Here is a 25,830-nt window from a genome sequence, read left to right as displayed (position 1 = left end):
CTTAGATAAAAATTAGACATTTAACATGAAAGGGCTTTGAAAAGGCAGCAGTAACAAAGCCCTTTGCAGTTCACCTGGCACAGTCATACCAAGCCTGGAGCCAAAGCTCAGGCTCTGGAGTCAGATACCTCAGTCTCCTGAGCTATCAAATGGGAATAATGCTAGTCCCTACTGCACGGGGTTATTGGAGGACTGGGAGTCACAGGTATGAAGTGCTCACAGCAGTACTGGCATCCGGTAGATGGTCAGGACATGGAAAGTAGTGTTTTATTATTGTTATTATTATTGTTGTGGGCATTACTGTTGTCTGGGCCTCTTCGAATCCCTACAGGGTAGGTAGGTATCAGAGGCTGGCCTGCCCCAAGGTACAGCTGAGGACCGTGAGGCTCAGAGAGGCAAACAACACTCCTTCTAGTAACTCCTCCTGTGCTGATGGCAGGGATGGGGTAGGACTAGCTGCAGGCTCCCCATCCAATGCTCTGTTCCAGGGCTTGCATTCCTGAGGTCAGGCCTAAGAGAGGCCTGTAGAGAGCCTGGTAGATGTGTAGAGACAAGGCCAGAACTCATGAAGAAGTGTGACCATCCTTAGGGCTCAGTGAGTGTCTTACGGTATGGGGGCTGTGAAGGGACAGCCCAGCCCTCTTTGGGACTTCATTCTTGTTGGGGGTCTGGAGCTTTGTAGGGGTGGGAAGTGATTGAGGCTTGTGGCCCCTAGCCTTTCTTGACCATCTTACCCCTCAGGTGCCTTTCCTTTACCTTGTTTCCAGCCCCATGCATTCTCCTCTATAAATACCACCGCTGGTATTTTGGGTTGGCAGCTGTTGCTGCCAGGGAGATGGCTGGGGTAACACGCAGCTCCTGACAAAACACAAACCCCTAGTATGAGTGGGTGTGGGTGGTGTGAATAGGGGGATGAATCAGGGAGTGACTGGGACAAAGGGGCAGGAGCCAGGGGAGTAGGTGCAGGGCTGGGACCACACCCAGCAATCGAAAACTGACAGCACATCAGAACCTTTCTGGAAATCACACTGCTGCTTCCAAACTCGGAGTCCTCTCCATGGGCACAGGGGAGGGAGAGGGACTACATGCACCTAGGGAGAAACTGAGGCTCAGACCCAGAACCCAGGTGCCACTAGACACACATGGGCAGGGAGACTCTGGCCAGGATTGCTCTCTGCCCCTCCCTGCCTGCTTCGAGAGCCAGCCCCTGGTTTGACTGGTGGACTCCCGATTTTCACCCAAGCTATCCCCAAATTCTGCAACTTCTAGAGAATCTTTAGAAATTAGGTGGTTTGAGGCCTTTCTTGGGTACAGGCCGTGTCCCTTCAAATGACCCCAGATTTCTCTTTAGAGGGAAAAGAAAACCCTCAACCTAAATGGAAGTCCAAAGCCTGCTCTCCTCCTTGGCAACCCCAGGATTAGGAAAGCACCCAGGGGCTGGATGGGGCTGGCTGCCCTGGTGAAGCGGCCCTCTACCGATCTCCTGAGCGTTCAGCCCCGCATAGCGCCCCGCCGGCTCAGGGGCCCAGGGGCTCGGGGCGCGTGCTGGGGAGCTGCCTCCCCTCCCCCACAGCCAGCCCAGCGGCCTCCCTTTCCTGGCAGGACAGCGGGATCCTGCAGCTGTCAAGGGAGGGGCCACGGGGGCTGATGTCAGGAGGGCTACAAATAGTGCCTCCGGCTAGGGGCTCTATCTCCCCTGGCCGCATCCACTCTCCAGCCGGCAGTCCGCCGCCCGCTGCCTCCTCTGTGCGCCCGCCCAGCCTCGCCCGCCGCCGCCGCCGCCACCATGAGCCAGGCCTACTCTTCCAGCCAGCGCGTGTCCTCCTACCGCCGCACCTTCGGCGGGGCCCCGGGCTTCTCGCTCGGCTCCCCGCTGAGCTCGCCCGTGTTCCCTCACTCAGGCTTTGGCACCAAGGGCTCCTCGAGCTCGGTGACATCCCGCGTGTACCAAGTGTCGCGCACGTCGGGCGGGGCTGGGGGCCTGGGGTCGCTGCGGGCCAGTCGGCTGGGGGCGACCCGCGCGCCCTCCTACGGCGCGGGCGAGATGCTGGACTTCTCGCTGGCCGATGCCGTGAACCAGGAGTTCCTGACCACGCGCACCAACGAGAAGGTGGAGCTGCAGGAGCTCAATGACCGCTTCGCCAACTACATCGAGAAGGTGCGCTTCCTGGAGCAGCAGAACGCCGTGCTCGCCTCCGAGGTGAACCGCCTCAAGGGCCGCGAGCCCACGCGCATCGCCGAGCTCTACGAGGAGGAGATGCGCGAGCTGCGGCGCCAGGTGGAGGTGCTCACCAACCAGCGCGCCCGCGTGGACGTCGAGCGCGACAACCTGATCGACGAACTGCAGCGGCTCAAGGCCAAGTGAGGGCCCGGTGCTCCCAGACCCACTTACCTGGCACGCAGGCAGGGTCCCGGCTGTCAGCACCCTCCTCCGGGGCCAGTGTTCCTATCCCACCTCATGCTTGGAGGGGGTTGTCCCCTGTGTCCCCCAAGGGGAACTGAAGCCCAGGTCTCACCCAGTGCCCCTTCCCTATAGAAAGATTTCCTTGCGGAGATAGATCAAGGGGTAGAAATGGGGGGCCTTGGGAGGCCTTGGGAGGCCCAGGGCCGGGGAGCAGCCACTTTAAAAGGATCCCAAGCTGCTGGAGTAGCGGTGGTTGGGGGCGGGGTGGGTCTCAGGCAGGCAAATGGGCTGGAGGGAGCTGTGGCACAGTTGGTGGGTGGTTGATAGGCGCTAAGAACAAACCTTGGGCAGGCTGGGAAAGGCTGGGGTAGGGAAGCACAGCTCTCAGCTCGGCTCTGAGGACTCCCTGGGGACCACGCAAGGGGAGCGAAGGGGAGAGGAAACTTTGCCCCCAGGCCTAGCTGAGGCTGTGTCATTTCACAAGTGGACGCACTGGCCGGAGTAGCTGGGAGTGTGGATAGCGGGACGTGGCCCTCCAAAAGCTTGGGAGGACTGGGTGTATGCTCCACTGGGCATCCAATAGGAAAAGGCTGAGTGCAGAGTATTTATGGGTCCTGCTTCTGTTTACCCAAGTGGGCAGAGTCACCTTCCTGCTACAAAAGTCACAAACATTAATTGAGCAGTTGTATGGACCAGGCTAGAGCTGAGAACAAGGAACACAGAGGTAGAGAAAATGGACACATTTTCTAACCTCAGGAAGGTCATAGTCTGGTGGGGACATAGACTTCAAGGGCGTGGCTCCAGGGCAGAGACTGGGCTACTTCCTGTCCCCTCCCTGGGTGGGCGGAGCCTCTGCCACTCTCTTTCTGGGCCTCTGGTCTCTATTCAGCAGCCAGGGCTTCTCAGTGCGACCCACCCCTAGCCTGTCATCTCCACTGCTGACTTTACCCTCAGTGATCATCTCCACTGCTGCCTTAACTCCCTCAGCTGTCTGTCCTTCTGTCTGTCCTGGCCAGGCTGCAAGAAGAGATTCAGCTGAAAGAAGAAGCAGAGAACAATTTGGCGGCCTTCCGTGCAGTAAGCTGTCTTTGTTACCCCTGCAGTCTTCTCCTTTCTATCCCCCCTGGCCAGCCTCCCTCTGCCCATCTGGGCTGTCTGTGAGCCTGTCCTTGTTGTCTGACCTTTCCCAGGATGTAGATGCAGCCACTCTAGCGCGTATTGACCTGGAGCGCAGAATCGAATCTCTCAACGAGGAAATTGCGTTCCTTAAGAAAGTGCACGAAGAGGTATGAAGGGTCCTTAGGCCATGGTGAAGCTGCTGGAAAGTAAGAAGGTTCCAGGAATGGGCTGTGAGGGTGCTCTGGGGGGCCTGGATGAGGACTGAAGCCCAGCCACAACCTGCAGGAGATCCGTGAGCTGCACGCCCAGCTTCAGGAACAGCAAATCCAGGTGGAGATGGACACGTCCAAGCCAGACCTTACAGCCGCCCTCAGGGACATCCGGGCTCAGTACGAGACCATCGCAGCTAAGAACATCTCTGAAGCTGAGGAGTGGTACAAGTCCAAGGTGAATGGCCTGGCCTGGGGACTCTGTCACCTTGCACCCCAGTTTGTAGGTGCTGCCTATGGCTCCATCCATGGGGAGGAGGGAAAACCCAGAGTCTCTGTGCTCCCTTCCCCACCCTACCTGCCTCCTGTTCTTCCTCATCTCAGGGGTTGTCTCTCTGCCCTTAGGTATCTGACCTGACCCAGGCTGCCAACAAGAACAATGATGCACTGCGCCAGGCCAAGCAGGAGATGATGGAATACCGACACCAGATCCAGTCCTACACATGCGAGATTGATGCCCTCAAGGGCACCGTGAGTCCCTGCCCACCTCTGAAAGCTCAGCCCCTTTTTGTCTGCAGCTCACACCTTCCCTGTGATCTTGGGCTCATCACAAACCCTCTCGGAGTTTCCATTGCCTCAAGTCTACACCAGGGATAAAGCTGGATGATGGATTCCCAGCAGGGCATTACGGAATCGGAAGGTTTCTGGTAGCATCTCCCGTGTGGGCTGAACACAGGAGGTCCCTTCTATGTGGCTTATTCTCTGAGTATCCATAAGACATCATTTGGGTGCAGGGTTCCCTGGCTACTCATTTGAAAATTCCTGGAGTTGACCATCTGAAGTTGCCTCCCAGCCCCAAGGCTGTGTCCCTTTCTCTTCTGGTCCCCTCCCTGCATGTGCTCTGAGTCTGTCCTTGACTTCCCCCCACAGAACGATTCCCTGATGAGGCAGATGCGCGAGCTGGAGGACCGCTATGCCAGTGAGGCCAGTGGATACCAGGACAGCATCGCACGCCTGGAGGAGGAGATCCGGCACCTCAAGGACGAAATGGCCCGACACCTGCGTGAGTACCAGGACCTGCTCAATGTGAAGATGGCCCTGGATGTGGAGATTGCTACCTACCGGAAGCTGCTGGAGGGCGAGGAGAGCCGGTGAGAAGCGAGGCAGGGGCTGGATTAGGGTACTGGGCGGGGGGTGGGGGGTGGGGGGTGGGGAAGGGAGAGTCCTCCCCTAGGGGCTCTGGATCGCCTCAATGAGACCTGGAAACAATTTTATACAAGGAACCACAGTTCTGCTCATTGGAAAGAATTAACCGAGGCCACTTGGGTAAAAAGTGATGTAATTAACAGCTTTTATAAAGAGAGAAATATAAGTATTCCCTCCTCTTAGAATTAAGAACCAGCAGCATAAAATCATATTCAGCAATCAGTAATAAAATATTACTGCCAGTCAAGGGAGAGAGGAAAGCAGAGTGGGGAATGATGAGGAAGGAAAGGGAGGGGCAGAAAGAGACAAGCTGAGACAGAGAACAGACAGAAAGCTTGCACACAGACAGGCTAAGGGGGGAGGAGGAGAGAAATGCATACACACCACACACACACACACACGTGTGTGCTCAAGGGAAGACCCAGGTGTCATGTTCAGATTACCACCTCCATCTAGACACGGAAACAATATACAACTGAAAGAGACAAGAGTAAAGCTTCTGGGTAACAGAAATGTTCTGTAGAAATGTGGGCTGGTAGATACATGGATATAGACATTGACTGACACTCACTGAAATGCGCATTAAAGATCTGTCCGTTTCACTGTATGTAAATTGAATCTCAGTTTAAGACAGGTCCATTATGTCAAAAAATGGTACTCGTTGATATTCATAAAAATAATATCTAAGCCAGGTGTGGTGGTACAAGCTTGTAATTCCAGCTTCTCTAGAAGCTGAGGCAGAAGAGTTGAAAATTGGAGGTCAGGCTGGGCAATTTAAGGGGACCTTTCCTCAAAATAAAAATAAAGAAAGGCCGAGGATTTAGTTCAGTGGTTCCACCGCCTGCCTTGCAAGCGCAAGATCCCTAGTTTGATCCCTGATACCAAAAAAAAAATTAATTAATAATAATAATAATAATAATAATGAAGCCCAGAGATGTAGCTTAGTGGTGGAGTGCTTGCCTAGAATGTGTGACACCTGGGATTCAATCCTCAGCCTCACACAGCATTAATAATATATAATAATAGTATCTAAAGACTTTTTTAAAGTGCCCAGTCTGTTTCTATATGGCCTACACATAAAGAGGGCTCAGGAATAGAATGATGTATATAGGGTGGACTTTGAAAGTGGTAAAGCTCTGTTCCCTTTTCCCAGCATGAATGTAAATGGTCAACTCATGGGACTGTCCTGCCTAGAGGGCACTCATGGCTAGCCAGACATCCTGCATCGTCAGAACAGAAAGGAAATGCTGGTGTCCTGGAGGGTGGCGTGGGGTGGGACATCCTGGTATCATACCAGCAGGTTGGGGTTGGAATGGCTGATCCTTCCAGAAGGGACAACTCTTGGGAATCTGAAGTTGGCCTTTGACCCCACACCCTATGCAGTGTGGACAGAGCGAGTGTTGGAGTCAGAGGGACTGGGGTAGCTGCAGAATATGTTTGGGGGGAGCCTTGATTGTTGTGGTCACAGAGAGAAATGGGAGCACCCTTAACACTTGAGGACTTGGTCTCTCCCTTTTCAGGATTAACCTTCCTATCCAGACCTTCTCTGCTCTCAACTTCCGAGGTGAGTGCATGCTGGGAGGTGGAGGGAGGGCTACATTGGCCAGGAGACCAGCTCGGGCACTGCCTGAGATCAGGCAGGAGGGGAGGCTGGAACTATGGGTCCAGTGCCAGGGGGAAGGGGGCTGCCTAAGGCAGGTGAGGGAGTTTAGGTAGAGGCAGGTGAGGCACCTTCTGAGAGAGAGCTTCTTATTGTGTTGTGTTGTTATATTGGCCATGTCTACTGCACCTTTTGAAGTGTTGGGGGTGTGTTCTGAACCCCAAACCCTAGAAGCACCAGGAGTGTCCCTGGAGACCTGGCAGTGGGAAAGCTCACACTCTGGGCTAGAAGGCACCTGCTGCCCATTGTCTGCCTGGCCTGTTACCCAATGCTCTCCAGCTATTTATTGAGCACCTCCCATTTATGGGAGCAAGATGTTGGATGCACCTTCGAAAAAATGAAGCCAAGTCTTAGCAAAGCCAAACAATGACAAGAACGAGCTCTTGGGGCATTTTGCCATCTTGACATTAGTAATATGCAGATCAAGTGGCTTTCCAACCCCAGAGAGCAGAAAAATATGCTCTAATGATACACTAGGAAAGCAAGTTGGAGTCATTGGCAGCTTCTCCTTTCCTAGATCAAACCTTTTATATCTTCGATGTTCATTTCCATCAGGAAAAATACACGCTGCACTCCAACAAGTCACAACATTCATCATAGGCTAGTTGCTTGCTAAGGAGATTCCTGAATGCCAAAATCCTGATACCACGGACCTAAATTTGACCCTCCCTATAAAAGTCAGGACCTTTCTTTTCAGTTAGTTGTTTATACGGACACCAGGTGTGAGTCTTGCATTTAAAGTCACTGAATGCTTTTTCAAATCAATAGCTCTGTGACTGCAATAGGGCAAGTATCACTGCTACCATTCCATAGCAAGGAAATTGAGGCACAGCAGGGCAAGTGAGTCAGCCTTGTGAACAGTGGCTGCTGCTCCATCTCACCTTCATGAAGACATCAAGCTGCACATTCTGAGTCTTAAAGAGAGCTGAGGCCTTAAAGGTCCTCCAAAAGAGCCTCTCAAGCTTGGGCTTTGGGGTTCTGTCTTGGGGACGTGAGTTCCAGGACACAAACTCATACAGGGCTCTCCTGGAGCCCAAAGGTGGAGAGGAAGCTAGGAGGGGAGGGCAGCCTGGGACTCAGGGTTCCCAGTCCCGCACCAGTTTGCACACTGCAGTCTATGAGCTCCTGAGCCCGTGTCACCTACAGGACTGGCCCTGGGGTCTGCAGAGCTACCTGCTCAATACTGGGCTCAGGGACAAGAGCTACTTACTGTCCTAATGAAGAAGTTAAAAGTCTGTCATGAGAGGGATGGACTTGGGCTCTGAACAGCCCAGCCTGGACTTGATTAGACTGAGCATGTGGTGGATCTATTACAGAAACCAGCCCGGAGCAAAGGGGCTCCGAGGTCCACACCAAGAAGACAGTGATGATCAAGACCATCGAGACTCGGGATGGGGAGGTGAGTGCTCTCTCTAGCCTCTCATCCTTGTTGGGGCTGTGAGGGTATTGGGAGGACTGTCAGCCATGTGTCTTCTACCAGCTGGGCTGGTTCAGGGCTGGATGGGGCTGAGTGGGTCCTGCTGTCTTGGGGACAGGGTGCACAGGGCTCCCCTGGGCCAGCAGTAGGCTGGACTAGGCTTCTCTTCCTCCCCAGGTCGTCAGTGAGGCCACACAGCAGCAGCATGAAGTGCTGTAAAGCTAGAGAGCCTCAGACACAGTCCTGGCCCCATCCTCACCACCTCCTGAAGCCAGCCAGCCTCCTTCCATCCTGGGATGCCACACCCAGTCACCTTGCTTCCTTCCCCTCAAGCTTCTAAGTCTTTCTCACTGGCCACCCTTCATGGTCCCCATCCCACTCAGTCCCAGGCAACACTCCAGCCACCTCTGCAAACCCCACCATGCGTCCTGGCTGTTAGAAGGGAGTGAGCCAGGCTCTTGTGCTGGATGGTGCCCAGCTTGAGCTGTGACCCTGCCCCTCCCAGCTCTGTGACCTCGGGCTCTAGCCTCTGGCTTTGGAGAATGCCTCAGAACAGCATATTGAGACCTGCAGGGTAAGGACAGAGCCCTATGGACCTCCCCGTCCCCAAGCCCTAGAGAAAGGGTAGGCTCCTCAGCAAGCTGGGCAAGGACCAGGGGACTAGCCCCTGTGGACACTGAGGGACTTGAAACTGCCACTATGGTCCCTTCCTTTCCTTTCCCCAGCCCAGGGTGGGATTAGAAAGCAGGGGCTGCAAGAGGGAACCCCCGAAGGTGCTGGATGTGGGAGCAGGAGACACAGAAGGAGAGAGGGTGGGTGAGATGCTGGAGAGGAAAACAGAGGAGAGGGAGGCAGGGTGTGTGCGGGCTCAGGCTGGCAGGAGGACTCCACCTCCCATGACTGCCCCTCCCACTGCAGGGGCTCTGGACAGAAGCAATAAAGAGATGAGCACAAGACTGCAGGCCCCCTACTGTCTTACCTGGTGGGTGACCGGGGGTGGGGCCGTGTCACATCACACATCACCCTGAGACGGACTGTGCCACCTTCCTATTCAGGCAGATGTCCTCCGGGCTTCCCAGCTCTGCCGTATGTGTGTAGCAAAATGGGGCAGTGGGGCTGGACAAGGGGCTTTTCTTGGAGAACCACAAATACCTCCTGTTGGGTTCCTGGACTACCCCCCTTAAACTACCTATGCCACCTTCAGAGGTAGGGCACGGGCACCACCTCCTGTTCTCTTGAAGAAAGCTGCAGCTCCTCAGCTGGCTCTGATAGAGGCCACCTCAGTCCTTTCCCCAAGAAAGTTTCCAGCTTGTTTTCATTAACCCTTTCCAAGGCCTTTCTATGCACGGGGCCAATTCAGGAAAAATAACAATGTTCAGAAAAATGGAAAGATCTAACTTGTTTTGGGGTAAGAAGGCTCAATACTCTGAAAATGTCAGTTCATCCTAGTCATCTTCAGGGCCTTCAGTGATCTTCAGTGACTTTGATGATCTTACATTCTCAGAGTCAGACCTCAGAAAGCCTCTGGGCAAAGATCCTGCCATTTCAATGCACTGTCATCTCAATGAAAATACCAAGGGGAAATGTCGGGAGAATGGGGAAAGATGGAAGGAATCTAGGACATATGAAAAAAACAAAAAACAAAAAAGAAATAATGGAATACAATAACATCAATCATTCAAATGTATTATTAACATAAGTAAATATAATATTTTAAAGATTTGTTAATGAATAGGAGGTATACAAATATTATGGAATAAAAGAGCGTTTAGAACAAGACCCACAGACACATGGAATGCTAGCATGTGTTAAAGCAGGCATTTCAAAGCTGTGGGGAAGTCTTAATCAACAGAGGGCTTGAGGGGCAATCGGGTAGCCAAGGTTATCAGGAAGAGATGTGGACACTTTCTTTTCCCTCCTTCCAAAAAGCATCCGCATTCCAGGTGGATCCTAGATTTAGGAAAGCTGATGGATCCAAGTAGGCCTCAGGCTTCACACTGTTCCTCCCATATGTAAGGGGCTGTCCTTCAAAGGAGATGGGAAGAGGATAGACGTAGAAGCATGATAAACTGAGCCAAATAGAGCTAGTTAGGTTTTAGTCTTAAAGTCCCTGCTGTGTTATTCCAAAAACTTCCAAAATCCTTCCTGGTGGCTCTTCATTCCTGTCCTTCGAAGTAGCCCTCACTCACAAGTTGCTTCCTTTCTCTAAGAAGGACCCCTTTATCCTCAAGAAGCTGGGTACACCCCAGGTCCACCTCTACCACTAGTGGCTCAGGTCCTTTGCTGCTCCCTCCCCTATCCAATGGAATGGACTGAGCCCTCTAGGCCCAGAATTCCCCTATCAACCTGTAGAGAAACTCCACGATTCTCACAAAACACAGAACCGGAAGCAGCATTCCCAGTGTCCTCAGCTTGTCTTTGAGCTTGTTTGAGGTATTAGCATCTGAGTTGGCCTCTCTGTGAGGGAAACACCGGGGAGAGGGGGACACTGGGCCTTGGTGGATAAAGGGGAGGAGTATATCCCCGAGAAGTTTCTGGAACCTTACTCCTTCCTTCTGCTGGATGAGCTATATGTGCACTCACTTGCTCTACAAAGCATAAAGGGATTCATAAGCCAGGAAGGGCTTAGGTACATGCTAGTTACTAGGCTGGTGGGAAGGTACAGATCTTACACTCTCAGGGTCAGACCTCAGAAGTCCTCTGGGCAGTGACCCTCCTGGTACAGAAACTCTCTTCTCAACCTCACCCCAGCTTCGGTGATGGCCAGTGACCAAGTTCTGCCCGGATATCCCCAGTGTCAGAGAACTCCCCACTTCACTGGCCTTCCAGCTGGAGATGGTGCTGAAGTAAAGCCCTCCCTTCTCAGTCCACTGTCTCCTGTAACTGTGCCCACCTGTCATTAGAGAGGAGGCCAGAGCTGCCCACTGTCCCCCAGGGGTAGCATTCTCTGAGTAGAGCCATCCTGGCCCTGTCCCCTTGGGGCCCACTCTGACAGATAGACAAGTGCAGCCAGCTGACCCAGGGAGCCCAGGAAATGGACCCCCCCCAGAAAAGGTTTGAACTGCACATGATCATGTGCATACAACGAGATTTTCAACACATTCCTCCACATACACCCCGTTACCTCCATGGCCCCTCGGGGAGCTCTGCAGTCCTCTTCTTCAAGACTCTAAGCATCGAGAAAGAAGAGGACTCACAGAGGGCTGACCAGCCTCCCACCGGATGCAAAGGACCAGGCCTAGGTCAGCTCGAACCCCTTCGGAGGCGAAGCAGGAAGGACTGAGGAGCTGGACCCTGTGCCAAGAGCTGAGGACCCAGTCAGCACTTTCCTACCCCCTCTGTTCACCTGGCTGCTGTCCCCGCCTTGTCCCTCTGCGTCCCGCCCACCTCTCCTTCCTTCTCACCACAGGCCTCACCAGGGTACAAATGCAAATGAATCTTTGACCTTTGGTGCCCAAGGGTGACTTTGATTCATTTTATTCACCACTATATCCCTGGTGCCTGGAAGAATGCTTGGTACATAGTAGGTACTTATTAAATATTTAAATACTTCTTGAATGAATACCCACTGGGCACTTTTATTTACTTTTCTCTAAATTAAACATTTACCCAGAAGGGCTGATAGCTGCCCCTGACACTTCATTCATTGATTCAATGAATATTTACTGAGATTTTTCCATGTGTTAGGCATGTGGTGCATCATTATAACTTAGAGGAAATGCTCCATGGCCCAGAGAGGTGGAGTGATCTTCCAAGGTCACACAGCATTCTGTGGCAAAGGAGGATGGGGCTCCAGGCTCCTTGGCCTTCAGAGCCCAGATCTCTTTCCATGACACCATAGACTTGTGACCAAAAGGCAGGGCAGACTGGCAGCACATACACTCAGCCTGGCGCCAGGCTGCAGGGCACTGGGGGCCCACATTGAGGGACAGATGAGCGCCTTGCAGTCAGCTGCCCTGGGCAACTGGCCCAGCCAGAGCCTGATCACTTGCAGCTGTCACAGCTCATGCGGGCTCCTCCAGGAGAGGGCACCGGCGACTCACTGCGGCCCACAGACCCTTGGGTGCAAGTCAGTGAATGCCCCTGTTGGAGACAAAGGAAGCGAGAGACAAGCCATGTTCCAGGCTCTGTGCCAGGCCTTTTTAAATAGTTAATATTCATTTTAATATTTAATGTAACAATTTAATGCCATCCCAATAATATAAGTCAGATCGTGTAATTTTGCTCAAAACTCTGAGATGACTTCCCATTTCCCATAAAAGTGCCACAGCCTGCAAGATGCTAAGGCATCTGGCCCCTGTAAGCTGTCTGATCCATTCCCTTCCACTCTGCCCTCACACCCTCCAGCCTTGCTGGCCTTCTGGTACTTCTTGAACCACCAGCCATACTCCCACCTCCCAGACGTCTGTACCAAGTGCTTCCTAACCCTTCAAGATCAAGATCGGCTCCAGTGTTTCCCCGTGGAGGCTGGCTCCAATCACCTTGTTTCCAAGCTCAATCCCCCACCACACGCACATACTTGCTGAGCTTTTCCCATGGTACCTATATCATTCTCATAATCTTTACACTTTCCTTATGTTTGCTGCATCTCTTTCCTCTTGAGCATAAGCAACTTGGAGGCAGGAATCCTTGTCTGTTAGTAGAAACCCACAAATGTTTGTTAAATGAACAAATAAACCCTGAGTTGGGCTTCTCCCATTTTTAGATGAGTAAACCAAGGCTTGAAGATGCTAAGAGAGTCACTCAAGATTATACGGTTCATTTATTCAACTAACCAACCAGTCACCATTCATAAGACACAGGCTGCACTCCAAGCAATTGTTGACATACAGTGCTAGGTAGCTTTGGGTTATTACTTTTTTAAAAGCAGTCTCTATTTCTTTGTTCTTGATGTTCTGTTTGCAATGCTTTCTCCCACACTTTAAACCTTTTTAGAATTCAGTTTATGTTGTAGAATTTAATTCACCATCAGTGGTTGCCAAGGGTTGGTACAGGGGAGTGGCTGACCACAAAGAGGATGCACAAGAGAATATTTAGGGTGATAGAACTGCTTTGTATGGTCCTGGGGTAGCACTAGCATGAGTCTATGCATTTGTCAAAACCCACAGAACCGCACATCACAAACAGTAAGCTTTAATGTATGCAAACTGCAAGAAAAATTATTCCTCAAGGCTCTTAATCTCTATGGACATAATTCAGTGTTTCAATTGTTTCTTCTGTACCATGGTGGGCACGGATACCACACACACACACACACACACACACACACACACACACACAGACGCACACACACCATTTTGACTTCAGTATCTCAGAACAGAGGCAGGGGATGAAGAGGCAAGATCAAGAGTAACTTTCCCCATCTCTGAATGACTCATGGCTCATTTTAGCCCTTCCCAGGCTTCGTCCCTCAAGGTTCAAGGTAAGGCTTGGGTCCCTTATGGACTTAATTTTTTTTTCCTGTCCTGGAGATCAAACCCAGGGCCTCATGCATGCTAGGCAAGCTCTCTACCACTGAGCTATCCTTCCAACACCGAGACTTTTTTTTAACTTTTAATTTTGAGATAACCATAGATTTGTCTACAGCCATACCACCCTGAATGCGCCTGATCTCGGCTGATCTCGGAAGCTAAGCAGGGTTGGGCCTGGTTAGTACTTGGATGGGAGACAACCATAGATTCACAGGTAGAGATCCTGTGTGCCCTTCACCTGCTTTCCCCAGTGGTGACACCTTGTATGACTAGAGTAGAGTATCACGGCAGGAAAGTGACCTTGATATTGTCCCTTCACCTTCCTTAGATTTACCAGATTTACATGCATTCTTTTGTGTGCATGCGTGTGTGTATGTATGCATGTACATTTAGTTCAATGTAGTTTTATCACTTGTGTAGATTCATGTGACTATGTGACTACTGCAGTCAGACACAGAGCTGGGCTATTATAATAGTCTCCATTGGACTTTAAAAGCTATAATGTCCTATTTTGATGTTTCTCAAAGTGCAATCCTTGGACAGATCAGTCACCTAGACCACTTGTCAAATGGACAAATTCCCATGCTGAGCCCAGGTCTCTGGGGATGGGGCCTGAGAATCTGCACTTCTAGCAGGCTCCACCCTTGAAGGACCACCACTTTAACAGGCCTCCCACCTCCAGTTCACTCTCCACACTGGCTGCCCAGGGATCCTCCTGAACACAGCTCTGATCAGTCGTTTCTCTGCTTGTTAAAGCCCTGTGGTGGCGCCCCCTGTTTTCAGAATAGATACCGTAGTAACCAGAGCCTTCTGCAGCAGGCCCTGCCTCCCTCTCCACCCACCACCATTCATCCTTCCAACCCCTCCGATTCTCAGAACACGTGGTTTTCTTTGATCACAGTCTCTCATTGCTCACATGGTCCCTCTGCCTACAGTGTCCTTCCCACTCTTTTCTGCCCTGTTCAACCCTAACCAACTACCCATTTGTACAGATGAGGGGTTGGAGGTTGAGAGAGGTTTGATGTCACCAGACAGTAATGCAGGACCAGCTGGGTGCCGGAATCCACCTGACTGCCAGGCTCCTGATCTTACTGTTTGCCAGCAGCAATGGAGGCGCTGGGGAGGCCACTGGGCCCTCAGCCGCTGCTCAGCCCCTTAGACTTGCCTCTCCATCCACCTCTCAGGCTATTCCTCTTCCTCTCCACCAGCCCAGTGGGGCTGGGGCTCTGGAGTCCGAGAGCAGGGAGGAAGGGAAATGGGATTGAGCCCAGGGGTAACTCTACTCCCCAGATCCAGGTGGTGGGGCGCAGACACATCATGGAGGAGGGGCCGTGAGCCAATTCCCAGGGACTCCTAAGCCGGGGCTGGCGAAGGGGGCTCGAGGAGGGCGAGAAGGCGCGAGTGGAGTCCAAGTCCCCTCCTCTGCTGCCCCCTCCCTCTACAGCTCCCTCGCAACCCGAGCCGGGGGGCCTAAAAATAGCCCCCGAGGCGCAACCGCCGGCCGCCCTGGTGACCTTCTGGGTAGCACAGGCCGAAGCGGGCGGGCAGCAGGAAGGCAGGCCGCCGGCCCCCCGGACTCCTCTCCCAGGGCACCGTCCCACGGTGCCCCCGTGGCCTCCTAGTTCCAGCATCCGCCCCCAGCCCCGCTTGCAGAGGCCATGCAGAAAGCTCGGGGCACGCGAGGCGAGGACGCGGGCACGAGGGCACCCCCCAGCCCCGGAGTGCCCCCGAAGAGGGCCAAGGTGGGGCCCGGCGGAGGGGCCCTGGCGGCCGGGGCGCCAGTCTTCCTGCGGCCCCTGAAGAACGCGGCGGTGTGCGCGGGCCGCGACGTACGGCTGCGGGTGGTGGTGAGCGGGACGCCCCAGCCCAGCTTCAGCTGGTTCCGGGATGGGCAGCTCCTGCCCGCGCCCCCCGAGCCCAGCTGCCTGTGGCTGCGGAGCTGTGGGGCACAGGACGCCGGCGTGTACAGCTGCACGGCCCAGAACGAGCGGGGCCGGGCCTCCTGTGAGGCGGTTCTCACGGTGCTGGAGGTCGGAGGTAATGGGGAGGAGGGGCGGCGTCTGGCCAGGCTGAGGGGGAGCAAGGGTAGAGAAGGGCTGGCCGGGCCACGTGAGCCAGGTAGCAGTTCCTGGCCTTCTTCTCAGGCGCCAGGCTTCTCAGCTGCGGGGGCAGAAGTGGAGATCAAGAGGGAGATGCAGGGAAGTGGTGTCCGGGAGAGGCTCCCCCTGGGAAGGTCAGAGGTCAAGGGTCGGTGGTGGAGGTCAAGCCTGAGATTCACACAGGCTTCTTGGGGAGCTGTGGCCGAAGCCCTCCTCTTTCTCTGCTAGAGAGAAGCCTCCTGGGGGCAATCTTCTCCGATGAGGGAGCTGGCAGTTGTGAGCTCCTTAAAGATGTGTGCTTGTCTGAGGGAGGGACTGGTTTCCTCTGGTCTGTGGTGCACTGGGGAACGGCTGGGTCAGAGCTCCTTGCAGGCCATTGCTGTGGCAGGGCTGTGCTCTCAGTACCAGGCGGGGTGGAAGGGGCCAGTGGATAGACACGAGTGAACAAGGTCCCGGGCACCAGGAAGTGGAGCAGGGACCAGAGCATGAATGGAGGTGGTTTCTTGGGAATCCACAGGCATGCACGTGTATGTGCACATTTGTAGGCTGTAGAAGGACAGTGATGGTACAAACAGATGCAGGACAGGGCATGTGGAGCTGGCGTGGGAAGCCTGTGGACTGTGTCTACTGAGGTTCCAGAGTGGGTGTTCAGAGGGCATAGAAGGGGATGCTCTGGACAGAGTGGAGGTACAGTTCCAGGCCAGTGGTCTGAGCCCAAAGAGGAGGGACAGGAGCCTGGACCCCATGTTCTCTGCCCTGCTGGGATTGGGGAAGAATGCCAAACCAGCACCGATTCTCCTTGGGTTAATTTTTGGGCATTTCCTTTCCTATTCCCCAACTCCAGAGTTAGGTGCATGGTTCTTCTCTAGGCCAAACACAGAGCTTTAGGTAGCCTGACCCTTGAAAAACAGAATTCTGAGAAAGTAGGCTGCATTTGGAAGAGGTGGCAAAGAGCCAGGGGAGGGGTGGTGGTGACTGTCTTGGGCATTTGCAAGAAGGGTGTCTCATTCCAGCTGGGTGGTGTCCTGTAGGGGTCAATCTTTGGGGCTGGGGAGGAGGCCAAGGGGTGAAGGAACTCAGCAGCCAGATGAAAAAGAAGGCTCCTGGGTGCAGCCCAGTCAGGAGATGGAGCTCTCAGCATCTCATCTCCTCAGGCTGGTCCTGCCCACCTCCCAGTCTCCAACCACTAGTTCCTTGTGGTCTCTGTGGCCAGGCTTGGGCCAGAGAGGGCCAGGGGTGGCTTCTCTTGATTGGTCAAGAAGCTGACCAGGTACAGGATTCCCTAGCTTGGGGACAGGGGAGGCACATGTTCTGGTAGAGTTCTGACCTAGAGAAAGAAGAGACTCCTTAGGCTTCTTACTTAGCTCTGGTCCCCTCAGGGGCCAAGGGAGCTGAAAAACAGGAGGTAAATTGAAGGCTAAGATAGATAAGTTAATATGAATAGTTTCAGGAGAGAGCTATTAGGGAAGGGAAAGGTAGGGCAGAGAAAGAGCAATGGTTATAATATTTGTTTAATGTTGGGCAGGTCCACAGAGAACTGCAGCTTCAAACACTTCCCTTTCCAGGTGAGAACACTATGGACCAGAAGGGAGGTAGACATGCAGCTGCTTATAGCCATCCCATTCCAGATCTAAGAAACTTGTCCTCCTGGCTTGGGCTCTGGAGCCTTTTTGTTACTCAAAAAGTTCTGATGGGGGATCACTGTCCAGTGTTGGGGCGTGGCAGCTGCATGACTGCTCCTAGCCTGCCCTGCCCCCTCCAGAAGAAGAGATGATGAGGTGGGAGAACCCCCAGCAGGGCTGTTTCCTCACTGCTTTGTAATCTGGGTGGCATGGTGGGCAAAGCTGAGCCTGCCTGGGCCTACCTAGATTAGACAGCACAGGAGCAGTGTCCAGGCTGGTGAGCAGTAGGCTTGAGGAACTTACAGTACAGAAAGGGCCCTGGGTGTGTGGATTTGAGACTTTTGGCATTCATGTTAGAATAGGAGAAGGATGGGGCTGCAGCATGTTCCGTTTGAGAATGTGTCCAGCTTGTGCAGACAGAAGGTGCCAGAATAAGTGGAGGTTTCATTCTGCCCCACTGCACATGACCATGTGGTTAACTATTACAACTTCTTCCATGATTTGGGGGAGGCAGAGGCTTTGCTTTGTTGATGCTGGGAGACTGACTGGATGAGTGTGGCTTCTGTCCCTGTCTGCTGCCCAACCCTCACCGGTCCCTTCCCAGTGACAGCTCCTGGTCCAAGGCAGCTGCACAACTCTTCACCATTGCTCGAGCTTCCTTGTGGAAAACTTTCTGGGTTGGAATCAACAGCAGGAGGACTTTAGGGTACTCGAGGAAGCCAAGCAAAGACCTGGCTACAGAAGGAAGGAGGCAATTTCTGGCCAGGATTGCTCTCAGCTCGGCAAGACAGGGTGATGCCGAGACTCTTGGCACTCCCAAAGCCTGGGACAGTACCTCAGGATGGAACAGTGTTGGCCAGGGTTAGGGAGGTTAGGGATTTGAGGAGACAAGGGGCCTGAAGGCTGGTGAGTGTGCAGAATGAGAAACTGGTGTGGTAGTGGTAGGATTTGGGGGTGCAGAAATGAGGAAAAATAGGAAACAAAGGAGGTGAAGATAGCAGAAATGTAGGATACTTGTAAAATCCTCAAATGTGTAAGGCACACTATCTAAATATTTAATGTTCCAAACCCCAGATTATTATTGCGACCATTATTAATGTGAGACAATTGGGGTTCAAAGGGGAAGATTACCCAAGGTCACGTGGCCAATGAGGTGGCAGGGCTGGACCTGAATGGTTGGGTCGCCAAGCCTGGGTCCACAGAAATAGAGGAAGGAAGACTAAGTTAAGGATTTGTCATTGTGACCATTTTTCTCCTGTCATAGCCCAATCCAGTCTCCAACATAGGCAGGCATTCTTCTCTTTCCAAACACTGGGCTCCCACCTGCACAGGCTGAGCAGCCAAGTGACCCGAGCAAGTGCTGCCCTCAGAGAAGGGCGCATGGGTGGCAAAAGGGGGAGGCCTCCTAGCACAAAAGGGTGGGGTGGGGTGAGAGAGGACACAGCTGAGAGGAGGGGCAAATGCAAGATGCTTGTGTGTGTATGTTGGTTGGAGTTTTGAAACCAAGGTCTGAAAAGACTTTGGTATCAACCAGAAGGGCCAAAGGCCCATAGAGAGTAGTGAACCATCCTGGGTTCTTGAAGGCAGAGAGGGAAGAGGTTAGCAATAGGGAGAGAGAGGGCCAGTGGAGGCCAGGGAAAGATGGCAGAGCACACAAGAATCTGCATTGAGAAATATTTGGACCATTTTTTTTCACCTGGAATTTGGAATGTCTGGATAAAAAGCCAGGAAGAAACTAGTATGGAGTTGGGAGTGGGTATGGTAAGTGTTGCCATCCATTCAAGCCAAATACCAATCCAGGAGAGGTGGAGGCACGAGAGTGGGAGCAGAGAAGAGCCCTGGGAGGGAGGCAAGGGGAGCAGAGAGGCCCCTGGAGTCAGCCGAAGCCTCTGCAGAAGACAGTTTGCTTCTCTTTCCAGAAGACCTGGGTAGAATGGTCACTGCTCCAGCTCTTTCCTGGGAAAGGATCTGGCTCAGGACAGAGAAAGGGAAAGGCTAGGGGAAGGGAGCCGTTCCGGAAAATTCACCAGCTACCACTCTTCATCCCCTCCCCAGGCTGTGCCACCCATTCCCTCCTGTGTGTCAGGTACTGGTCTAAGTGTTTGGGATGCATGGGTGGGGGAGGGGAGATTATTCTTGGAGATTACATTCTAATGGGGGCACAGACAATGGGCAACATAGTAAATTACACAGTATGTCAGAAATTCAGTGCAGGGCAGAGGCAGGCAAGAGAGGAGCCAAAGGGGAGGATAGCGGGTGCATGCAGCTCAGTGGAGGATCTGCAGGAGGGCTCAAGTGTGGCCCAAGGCCATGAAGTTTCTCTGGTTAAGGGGAAACGCTGGCACAGAAATGGGAATCCCGGGGAAGAGGCAGGGGAGCACAGCTGTCTGGCCTTGGAGGGAAAATGGGGCATTCTGGGGCCAACTGTGGAGGCCCAACCTGAGAGCACGGCCCAAGCCCGGCCCTTCCTTCAGGGGTGAGCATGCAGGCCCAGGGCAGGAATACACAATCACTGGCCCCTCCTCGGCCCAGCTGTCCCATCACTCATGCCTGCTGCCCATTGGCTATTTTTGCTATGGAATGTGCCAGCCCCTCGGATTCTCCGGGGGAACAGGGGCTCAAGTTACCCGCTGTCCCCACTCAGCTCCCCATCTGTGAGTGGGTGTATTTGGGGGTGTCTGGGGTCTTCTGGCCGGGACTAGTACAGACACACACGTGTACCCTCTCATTACACCTCCCTGAGCACGTGTCTGTGTGTGTAACATTTGCCGCTGGTGGTCTGGGAGGCCACCTGTATGTACCCAGAATGTACAAGGCATGGCCTTAAACTTGAAGATGAAGGGGCCCCAAACTCAACTTCAAGAGCCAATCAGAGCCTGGGATGTAGCTCAGAGGTGATGTGTCTGCCTGGCAAGCACAAGATCCTGGGTTCGATCTCCAGTACCAAAAAAAAGCCAAGTACAAACCGGAAAATGAGGGAGGTGCTATTGTCATTGTCTGAACTTGAACATTCTTATCCTACCACCCCAAACATTGTGGAGGTGGAACAAAAGTCATCAGTCTATCTCTATCTGATTTTATCTTACGGTTCTGGCAGTGGAACTTAGGGCATTCACAGCAAGCTGTATCCTCTGCTCTTTTTAGTTAAAAAAAAATGTGTCAAGTTGCTAAAATTCCAACACTGGGCTCAAATTTAAAATCCGCCTGCCTCAGCCTCAGCGTCCCAGAGTGCTGGAATGAATTATGTGTGTGTGCGCCTCCACGCCCGACTCTCTGTATGTATTTAGTACCCAGGCTTTAATTAAAGCAATAAAGTTAGGGGTCATCCTGGCCAATCAGCATGGAACACTTTATGACATAGTGGTCAATAACCAGCCATAGAGCCACAGAATCCTGACTCCTTTAATTTGTTAGCTATGTGACTTTGGGCCTCAGTCTCCCTCCTTGTTGGGAAGATGGAATGAGTTTATTCATGCAATGTGCTTAGCACAGTGCCTAGTACAGACCAAGAATGAAATAAATGTTAATAACTACATAGTACTGGGCTGGGGATTTAGCTCAGTGACATTGCGCCTGCCTCGAAAGCACAAGGTCCTGAGTTCCATCCCCAGTACCAAAAAAAAAAAAAATTGCTTAGTACTGAAGTCATAGCTCAGAAACCGGGACTAGCACTACCTGTGCATGCTGAGATGAAAATTTCAGTTTGAGTACTTGCAGTCTCAGAAGCTGTGCGGCTCTGGCTAAGTGACAGGACTTCTCTGAGCCTCAGATGCTTGTCAGTTAAATGAGGATGGACATGGTCATAAAGACTGCAGGCTCATGGGTTGCTGTAAAAGAGAAAACAATAGCAAAGCACCAGGCCCGTGGTAAATGAGAAAGGAACATAAGAGGGGAATAGAACTTTGCAGTTTGCTGGTGGTGAATGGGGCAGGGGTGGGAAGTGAGGGGGAGAACACGTTACAAAATTTGGTGAGTGTGCTCACCTGTGGGAACATGGGGTGACTCTGACTACTAGGAGTACCTCTGGACACCTTGTGTTTGTATGTATGGAGCGAGGGTGCAGGAAACAAGGTAAATCGAGGAAAGCCTTCTCTGCCCACTTCAGGGAGCCTGTGGAGGGGGTTCTAGTCAGGGTCCATGTCAGCACAAGGCCTCCTTCCCCAAGGAGCCTAGCACCGAGGATGACCTAGGAACTACCACCCGGTGCTCTGCCTTGCGGTGAGCTGGGTTGTCTGGCACAGCGTGCCTGTGTGCATGTTTGCCAAGTAAGCGAGATGTTCCTGACCTTCCAGAGCTGCCCTGCAGGAAGAGGCCGCGTTGGGCTGCCAGTGAGAATAGCCTGAGCTAGACGCCACTGCACCCCTTTCTGTGCCTCAGTTTCCCCATGTGCCCAAGGCCCGGGAGGCAGATGTGTGTGTGTGGTGTGTGGGACTGCCAACGTCGGGAGCTGTCCCGTGGGCGTGCTGGGAGGCAGGTGAGGGCCGCCCCAGGGGAGGCAGAGGTGCAGTGAAGAGAAAGGGCGCCAGGTGGGGGTGCAGGCTGGCTGGGGAGGGGCGGGCTCTGGGCGCCGACGCCGCCTTCCCGGTACCGGGACTCCTGAGGCCAGGCCTCTCCAGCACCCGCGCCGGCTCCCGCCCGCTCCCCAGCTCGCCCCCGGCCCCGCCTCCGACTCCGCCCCGCCCCCGCCCGTCCCCTCCTCGCCCTGCCGCCGGCCCGGCCCCCTCCCCCGCCATGAAGAAGCTGTGGGTGAAGAAGCGTTTCCAGGTGAGGGCTCCGGAGGCGGGCGGCGCCGGGAGGGGGCAGGAAGGGCCGGGCGCCCGGGAGGGAGGGCGGGTCACCGCGGCTGGGCCCGGGGGAGGGGGCGCCGGCCCCACCCCAGCCCGGCGGAGGGCGGCGGGTGGGACGCGTTCCGGGGGTCGCGGGGCCGCGTCCTGAGCGCGCAGGCCCCTCCGTCGTCCCCAATCCCCGCGACCACCTGGAGCGGCCCCCGCTGCAGCCCTCCGCGCGCAGGGCCCACTTGCTTCTTTACCATCTCGTTCAGTCGCGCTTCTGTCCAACCCCAGCCCCTCCGGCCCGCTCTCCCCAGCCCCCCACCCTGGAGCCTTCCATCTTCCGGAGCTCCTGAAAGCAACGCACAGGGATCCGCGCTGAGCTCAATAAATGTCCCCAAGCCCTGCCCTGCCCTCCGCGTACCCGGGCCTCCTGCCTGCCTTCGAGAGCCTCTGGCCATTTAGGGGATCTTACTCTCGCCCTCCCCCATCATCTTCCCCCGCCCGCTTGACACCAATCCCAGGTATCTGTCCTTTCTCCCCAGCAGGAATGGGTGTCCTCTGCCCTTCTCCCAGTCATTCGAGCGCACCCCCTCCATCTTCTCCTCCTCAGTCATCCTGACTGCCTTATCTCCTCTCTGTCTCTGGGGATGCTACTCTGACCCAGGCTGTGAGCCTCTATCCAGCAAGGAGTCGAAGCGATGGACCCACAGCCTCGCTGTCTTCTGGCTTTCCTCCTTGCTTCTCCCCAGAGCCAGCTGGGCAGCTGGAGGGAGGCAGAGTGGAGACATTCCCTTCAGTGCAAGCCAGTGGCTCTGGGTGTCTGTGCCCCTCCATTCCCTGCCCCTCACACGCACACTGGCCCCTAGTATGACTTTCTGCTTGTTAACAGCAGGTTGGAATGGGAGCCACAGGGACTCAGGAGCAAGCCTCCCCATAACTACTCATTCTGGCTTTTCTCTTTCAGAAAACCGGCCATTCCCGCCGGGCCTTTGGCCGACTTACCCATGGTGCGTGGACTGTGGGCTGCTGTAGCCTATGCCCACTCCACCTCCTGGTCCCTGTCCCTTCATGAGGCATCAAGACCCTGAAGACAGCCCACGAGATGGGACACCCCCACTCATCTAGACACCCACCCAACAAGAGCCCCTGTGCACTACAGCTGAGAGAGGGCTTAGCAATGGGGAGGGGCTCAGTAGCTCGCGCCATGGGGAGGGGCTGGGCTTCTGATCTCCATCTGTGGGGCCAAGTAAGAAGGAGCTCATTGCCGTGCTCTGGCCACCAGCATATGGCTCCTGCTTGCCATGGCACCCACAGGGAAACTGAGGCACAGAATCTGATAGACTGAGAAAGGTGAAAATATGCCAAAGAACCTTGGTTCCAAACATAACCACTGGTCACTTTTGAGGACCATTCAGCAGAAAGAAGAGAGGGTTCTTGAGGAAAGTGCCTGTCAGCAAATGCAGACAGATGGGTCTTCAATTATAAGGCAAGGTCAAAGCACACAGCACACACTACAACAGAGGGTGAGCATGACCACTAAGAGTAGGGAGGTCCAGGTCAGTGGCTGAGCTGGACACAGACAGGCGTGTGTGTTTGTGGCCAGTGGGACCATCAGTAAGTGCTGAGGGTACTAGAGCATCTGGGACAGTCGGGATAACCAGCTTAAGGGTGTGGGCTCCCCAGTCCTGAGCACACCCCTACCCATCCCCAAAGGGCAACTCTGGACACTGGGGACCCTCATGCCCTCTGTCCTGCCTGCCCTCTGTGCCCTACCCCACAAACACTCTGATAACTGTCTGTCCACATCTCTCTCCTGCTGCTCCTATGGAAGCGAAGTTTTCCGCTCCTGCAGAAAGCAAAGTTACGGTAGGAAGCTGGCTCCTGCCCTAGTCCCCCACCCACCCCTTCTTCCCCAATCAGCCCAACCTCTCCTCACCCTGCCTCAGCTGCACCGATGCCTTCCAGCTGGTTTGGGGTGCAGGACAGGCTGGCCCTGCAGTTGGTCGAGTACCCTGACAATAGGACTCTAAGGTGACTCCCCCGGGGCACTGGAAACCAGACTTTAGAGCCTTAGAGCCTAGGACTTTGTTAATTTGGGTGTTGCAGAGGGACTTTGATGACAGGGAGAGGAGAGGAAGGGGTTGGGGCCCCGGTAAGCCATTAAGTGGATGGGAGCAGGGGGGAGAGCAGGTTTGAGGATCCCACAGAGGCAAGGTCAGTAGCCAGGGGCCCAGGGATGGAGTCAGGGCATTGACAGGGAAGGGGCTACCCTGAGCAGCCCCAGGGGATGTCAGGCGCAAAAGAGGGGAGATGGGGTCCTGAACATCCTCCTTTTGTAAGGTGGAGCCTGCTGTGGAGGAGGCAGGAGGCCACAGGGAAGAGTTGGAAGGAGAGGGAGTAGGGCCCTGCCCACACAGACCCCTTCTTCTCCAGACTCGGAGACGGCTGAGGATGACATCAGTGATGTGCAGGGGACCCAGCGCCTGGAGCTTCGGGATGACGGGGCCTTCAGCACCCCCACGGGTGAGCTCTGGGTGCTCCAAGAGCAGTCAGGGGGGCTTCCTCTGAGGCCTGTCTCCACTCACTGTGCCCCGTCCTCTAGGGGGCTCTGACACCCTGGTGGGCACCTCCCTGGACACACCCCCGACCTCCGTGACAGGCACTTCGGAGGAGCAAGTGAGCTGGTGGGGCAGCGGGCAGACGGTCCTGGAGCAGGAAGCGGGCAGTGGGAGTGGCACCTGCCGCCTCCCGGGCAGCCCAAGGCAAGCACAGGCAACCGGGGCCGGGCCACGGCACCTGGGGGTGGAGCCGCTGGTGCGGGCATCGCGAGCTAATCTGGTGGGCGCAAGCTGGGGGTCAGAGGATAGCCTTTCGGTGGCCAGTGACCTGTACGGCAGCGCGTTCAGTCTGTACAGAGGACGGGCGTTCTCAATCCACGTGTAAGTAACGGCCTCACCGGGGCCTGCCCTGTCCCATTTCACTGTGCTGTCCTGCACTGCCTGTCACTGCCTCATCAGCCACCAGCCGTCTGTCCCGCCCCAGGCATCTCTGTGCACCTCACCCCCACGGCTTCCACTTCTGGCCTCGGCTACACTCTTTTCCCACACTGCTCCCTCCTCTGTGCCATCACCACCCACTTCCCGCTCCCACCTGTCCTGGCTCACCTTACCATCTCCACAGTCTTGGGGATCCCCTGTCCCTTCCTCATCTCCTCCAAGAGCCCCAGTTTGTCAGGGGCCCTCTCCTGCCTCACCCATTCAGGCTCCAGTTGTCCCCAGAATCCACCCCCCCAGGGCCCCCTCCGTGCCTGCTGTCTCAGCAGCTGCTGCCTTTTCATCTCTCTGCACATTCCTGTCCCCATGTGGGCCTTTTTCTGGGAGGAACAGAACCTTTCCACACGGCAGCTCCCAGGAGAGCAGGAGAGAGCAGGGGAGCAAGCGAGCAGCCAGGAGAAAGAGTGAGGTGGTCAGGGGCAGATGGGGTGGGGGGGCCTGCCGAAGTGGAGGGAGGGTGGGGGCTGTGGGGAGTCAGGGCGGGGGAGGGGGGAGGTACTGGAGACGAGGTTGGGTGGAGGGCCTGCCATGACAATGGCAGGGGTCATATGACAATGTCCTGGGAAATATCCCACGGAAAATGCCCGAGGGTGGGGTCCAGGGTTGTCCCGGTAGGGGCTGGTGAAGAGCGGAGGTGTTGGAGTGAGGCATTGGAGCCATTTTTGGATATTTGGGGGCCGGCAGACACAGGAGGAAGTGCTATAGCAGAAGAGGGGAGTGGCTGATGGTAGAGGTAACAGGGGCATTTGGGGAGCTGAGAGGGGGCCTGATTTGTGGTGGCTTTGGGTGTGGGGGAGG

The 25,830-nt window shown here is 54.5% G+C and overlaps 2 protein-coding genes across 13 annotated transcripts in view; both read left to right on the top strand.

Moving 5' to 3' along the window:
• The first annotated feature begins 1,688 nt into the window (after positions 1 to 1,688).
• On the top strand, positions 1,689 to 8,971 carry Des (desmin). The gene is made up of 9 exons (XM_004864526.3): positions 1,689 to 2,361; positions 3,421 to 3,481; positions 3,595 to 3,690; positions 3,809 to 3,970; positions 4,138 to 4,263; positions 4,663 to 4,883; positions 6,459 to 6,502; positions 7,915 to 7,997; positions 8,193 to 8,971. Exons 1-9 carry the CDS (start codon positions 1,787 to 1,789, stop codon positions 8,232 to 8,234), a joined length of 1,410 nt encoding a protein of 469 aa, XP_004864583.1. The 5' UTR covers positions 1,689 to 1,786; the 3' UTR covers positions 8,235 to 8,971.
• Positions 8,972 to 14,631: 5,660 nt separating this feature from the next.
• Positions 14,632 to 25,830, top strand: part of Speg (striated muscle enriched protein kinase) — a 55,601-nt gene continuing 44,402 nt past the window's right edge. Inside the window, exons 1-5 of one of the 12 annotated variants that reach the window (XM_087206019.1) lie at positions 14,632 to 15,523; positions 22,944 to 22,986; positions 23,811 to 23,845; positions 24,413 to 24,502; positions 24,582 to 24,918. In XM_087206019.1, coding sequence (XP_087062145.1) covers positions 15,145 to 15,523; positions 22,944 to 22,986; positions 23,811 to 23,845; positions 24,413 to 24,502; positions 24,582 to 24,918 — 884 coding nt within the window. In that variant the 5' untranslated portion in view covers positions 14,632 to 15,144. The other 11 variants (XM_013065503.3, XM_087206017.1, XM_013065500.3 and 8 more) reach the window with 11 other exon arrangements.

The sequence above is a fragment of the Heterocephalus glaber genome, unplaced genomic scaffold, assembly GCF_053883595.1.
Source record: "Heterocephalus glaber isolate CG9 unplaced genomic scaffold, H.glaber_assembly_v1.0 deba00000621, whole genome shotgun sequence".
NCBI classification, from domain to species: domain Eukaryota; kingdom Metazoa; phylum Chordata; class Mammalia; order Rodentia; family Bathyergidae; genus Heterocephalus; species Heterocephalus glaber.
The sequence above is the reverse complement of the archived record's forward strand: the minus strand, read 5'-3'. Positions and strand labels throughout refer to the sequence as shown.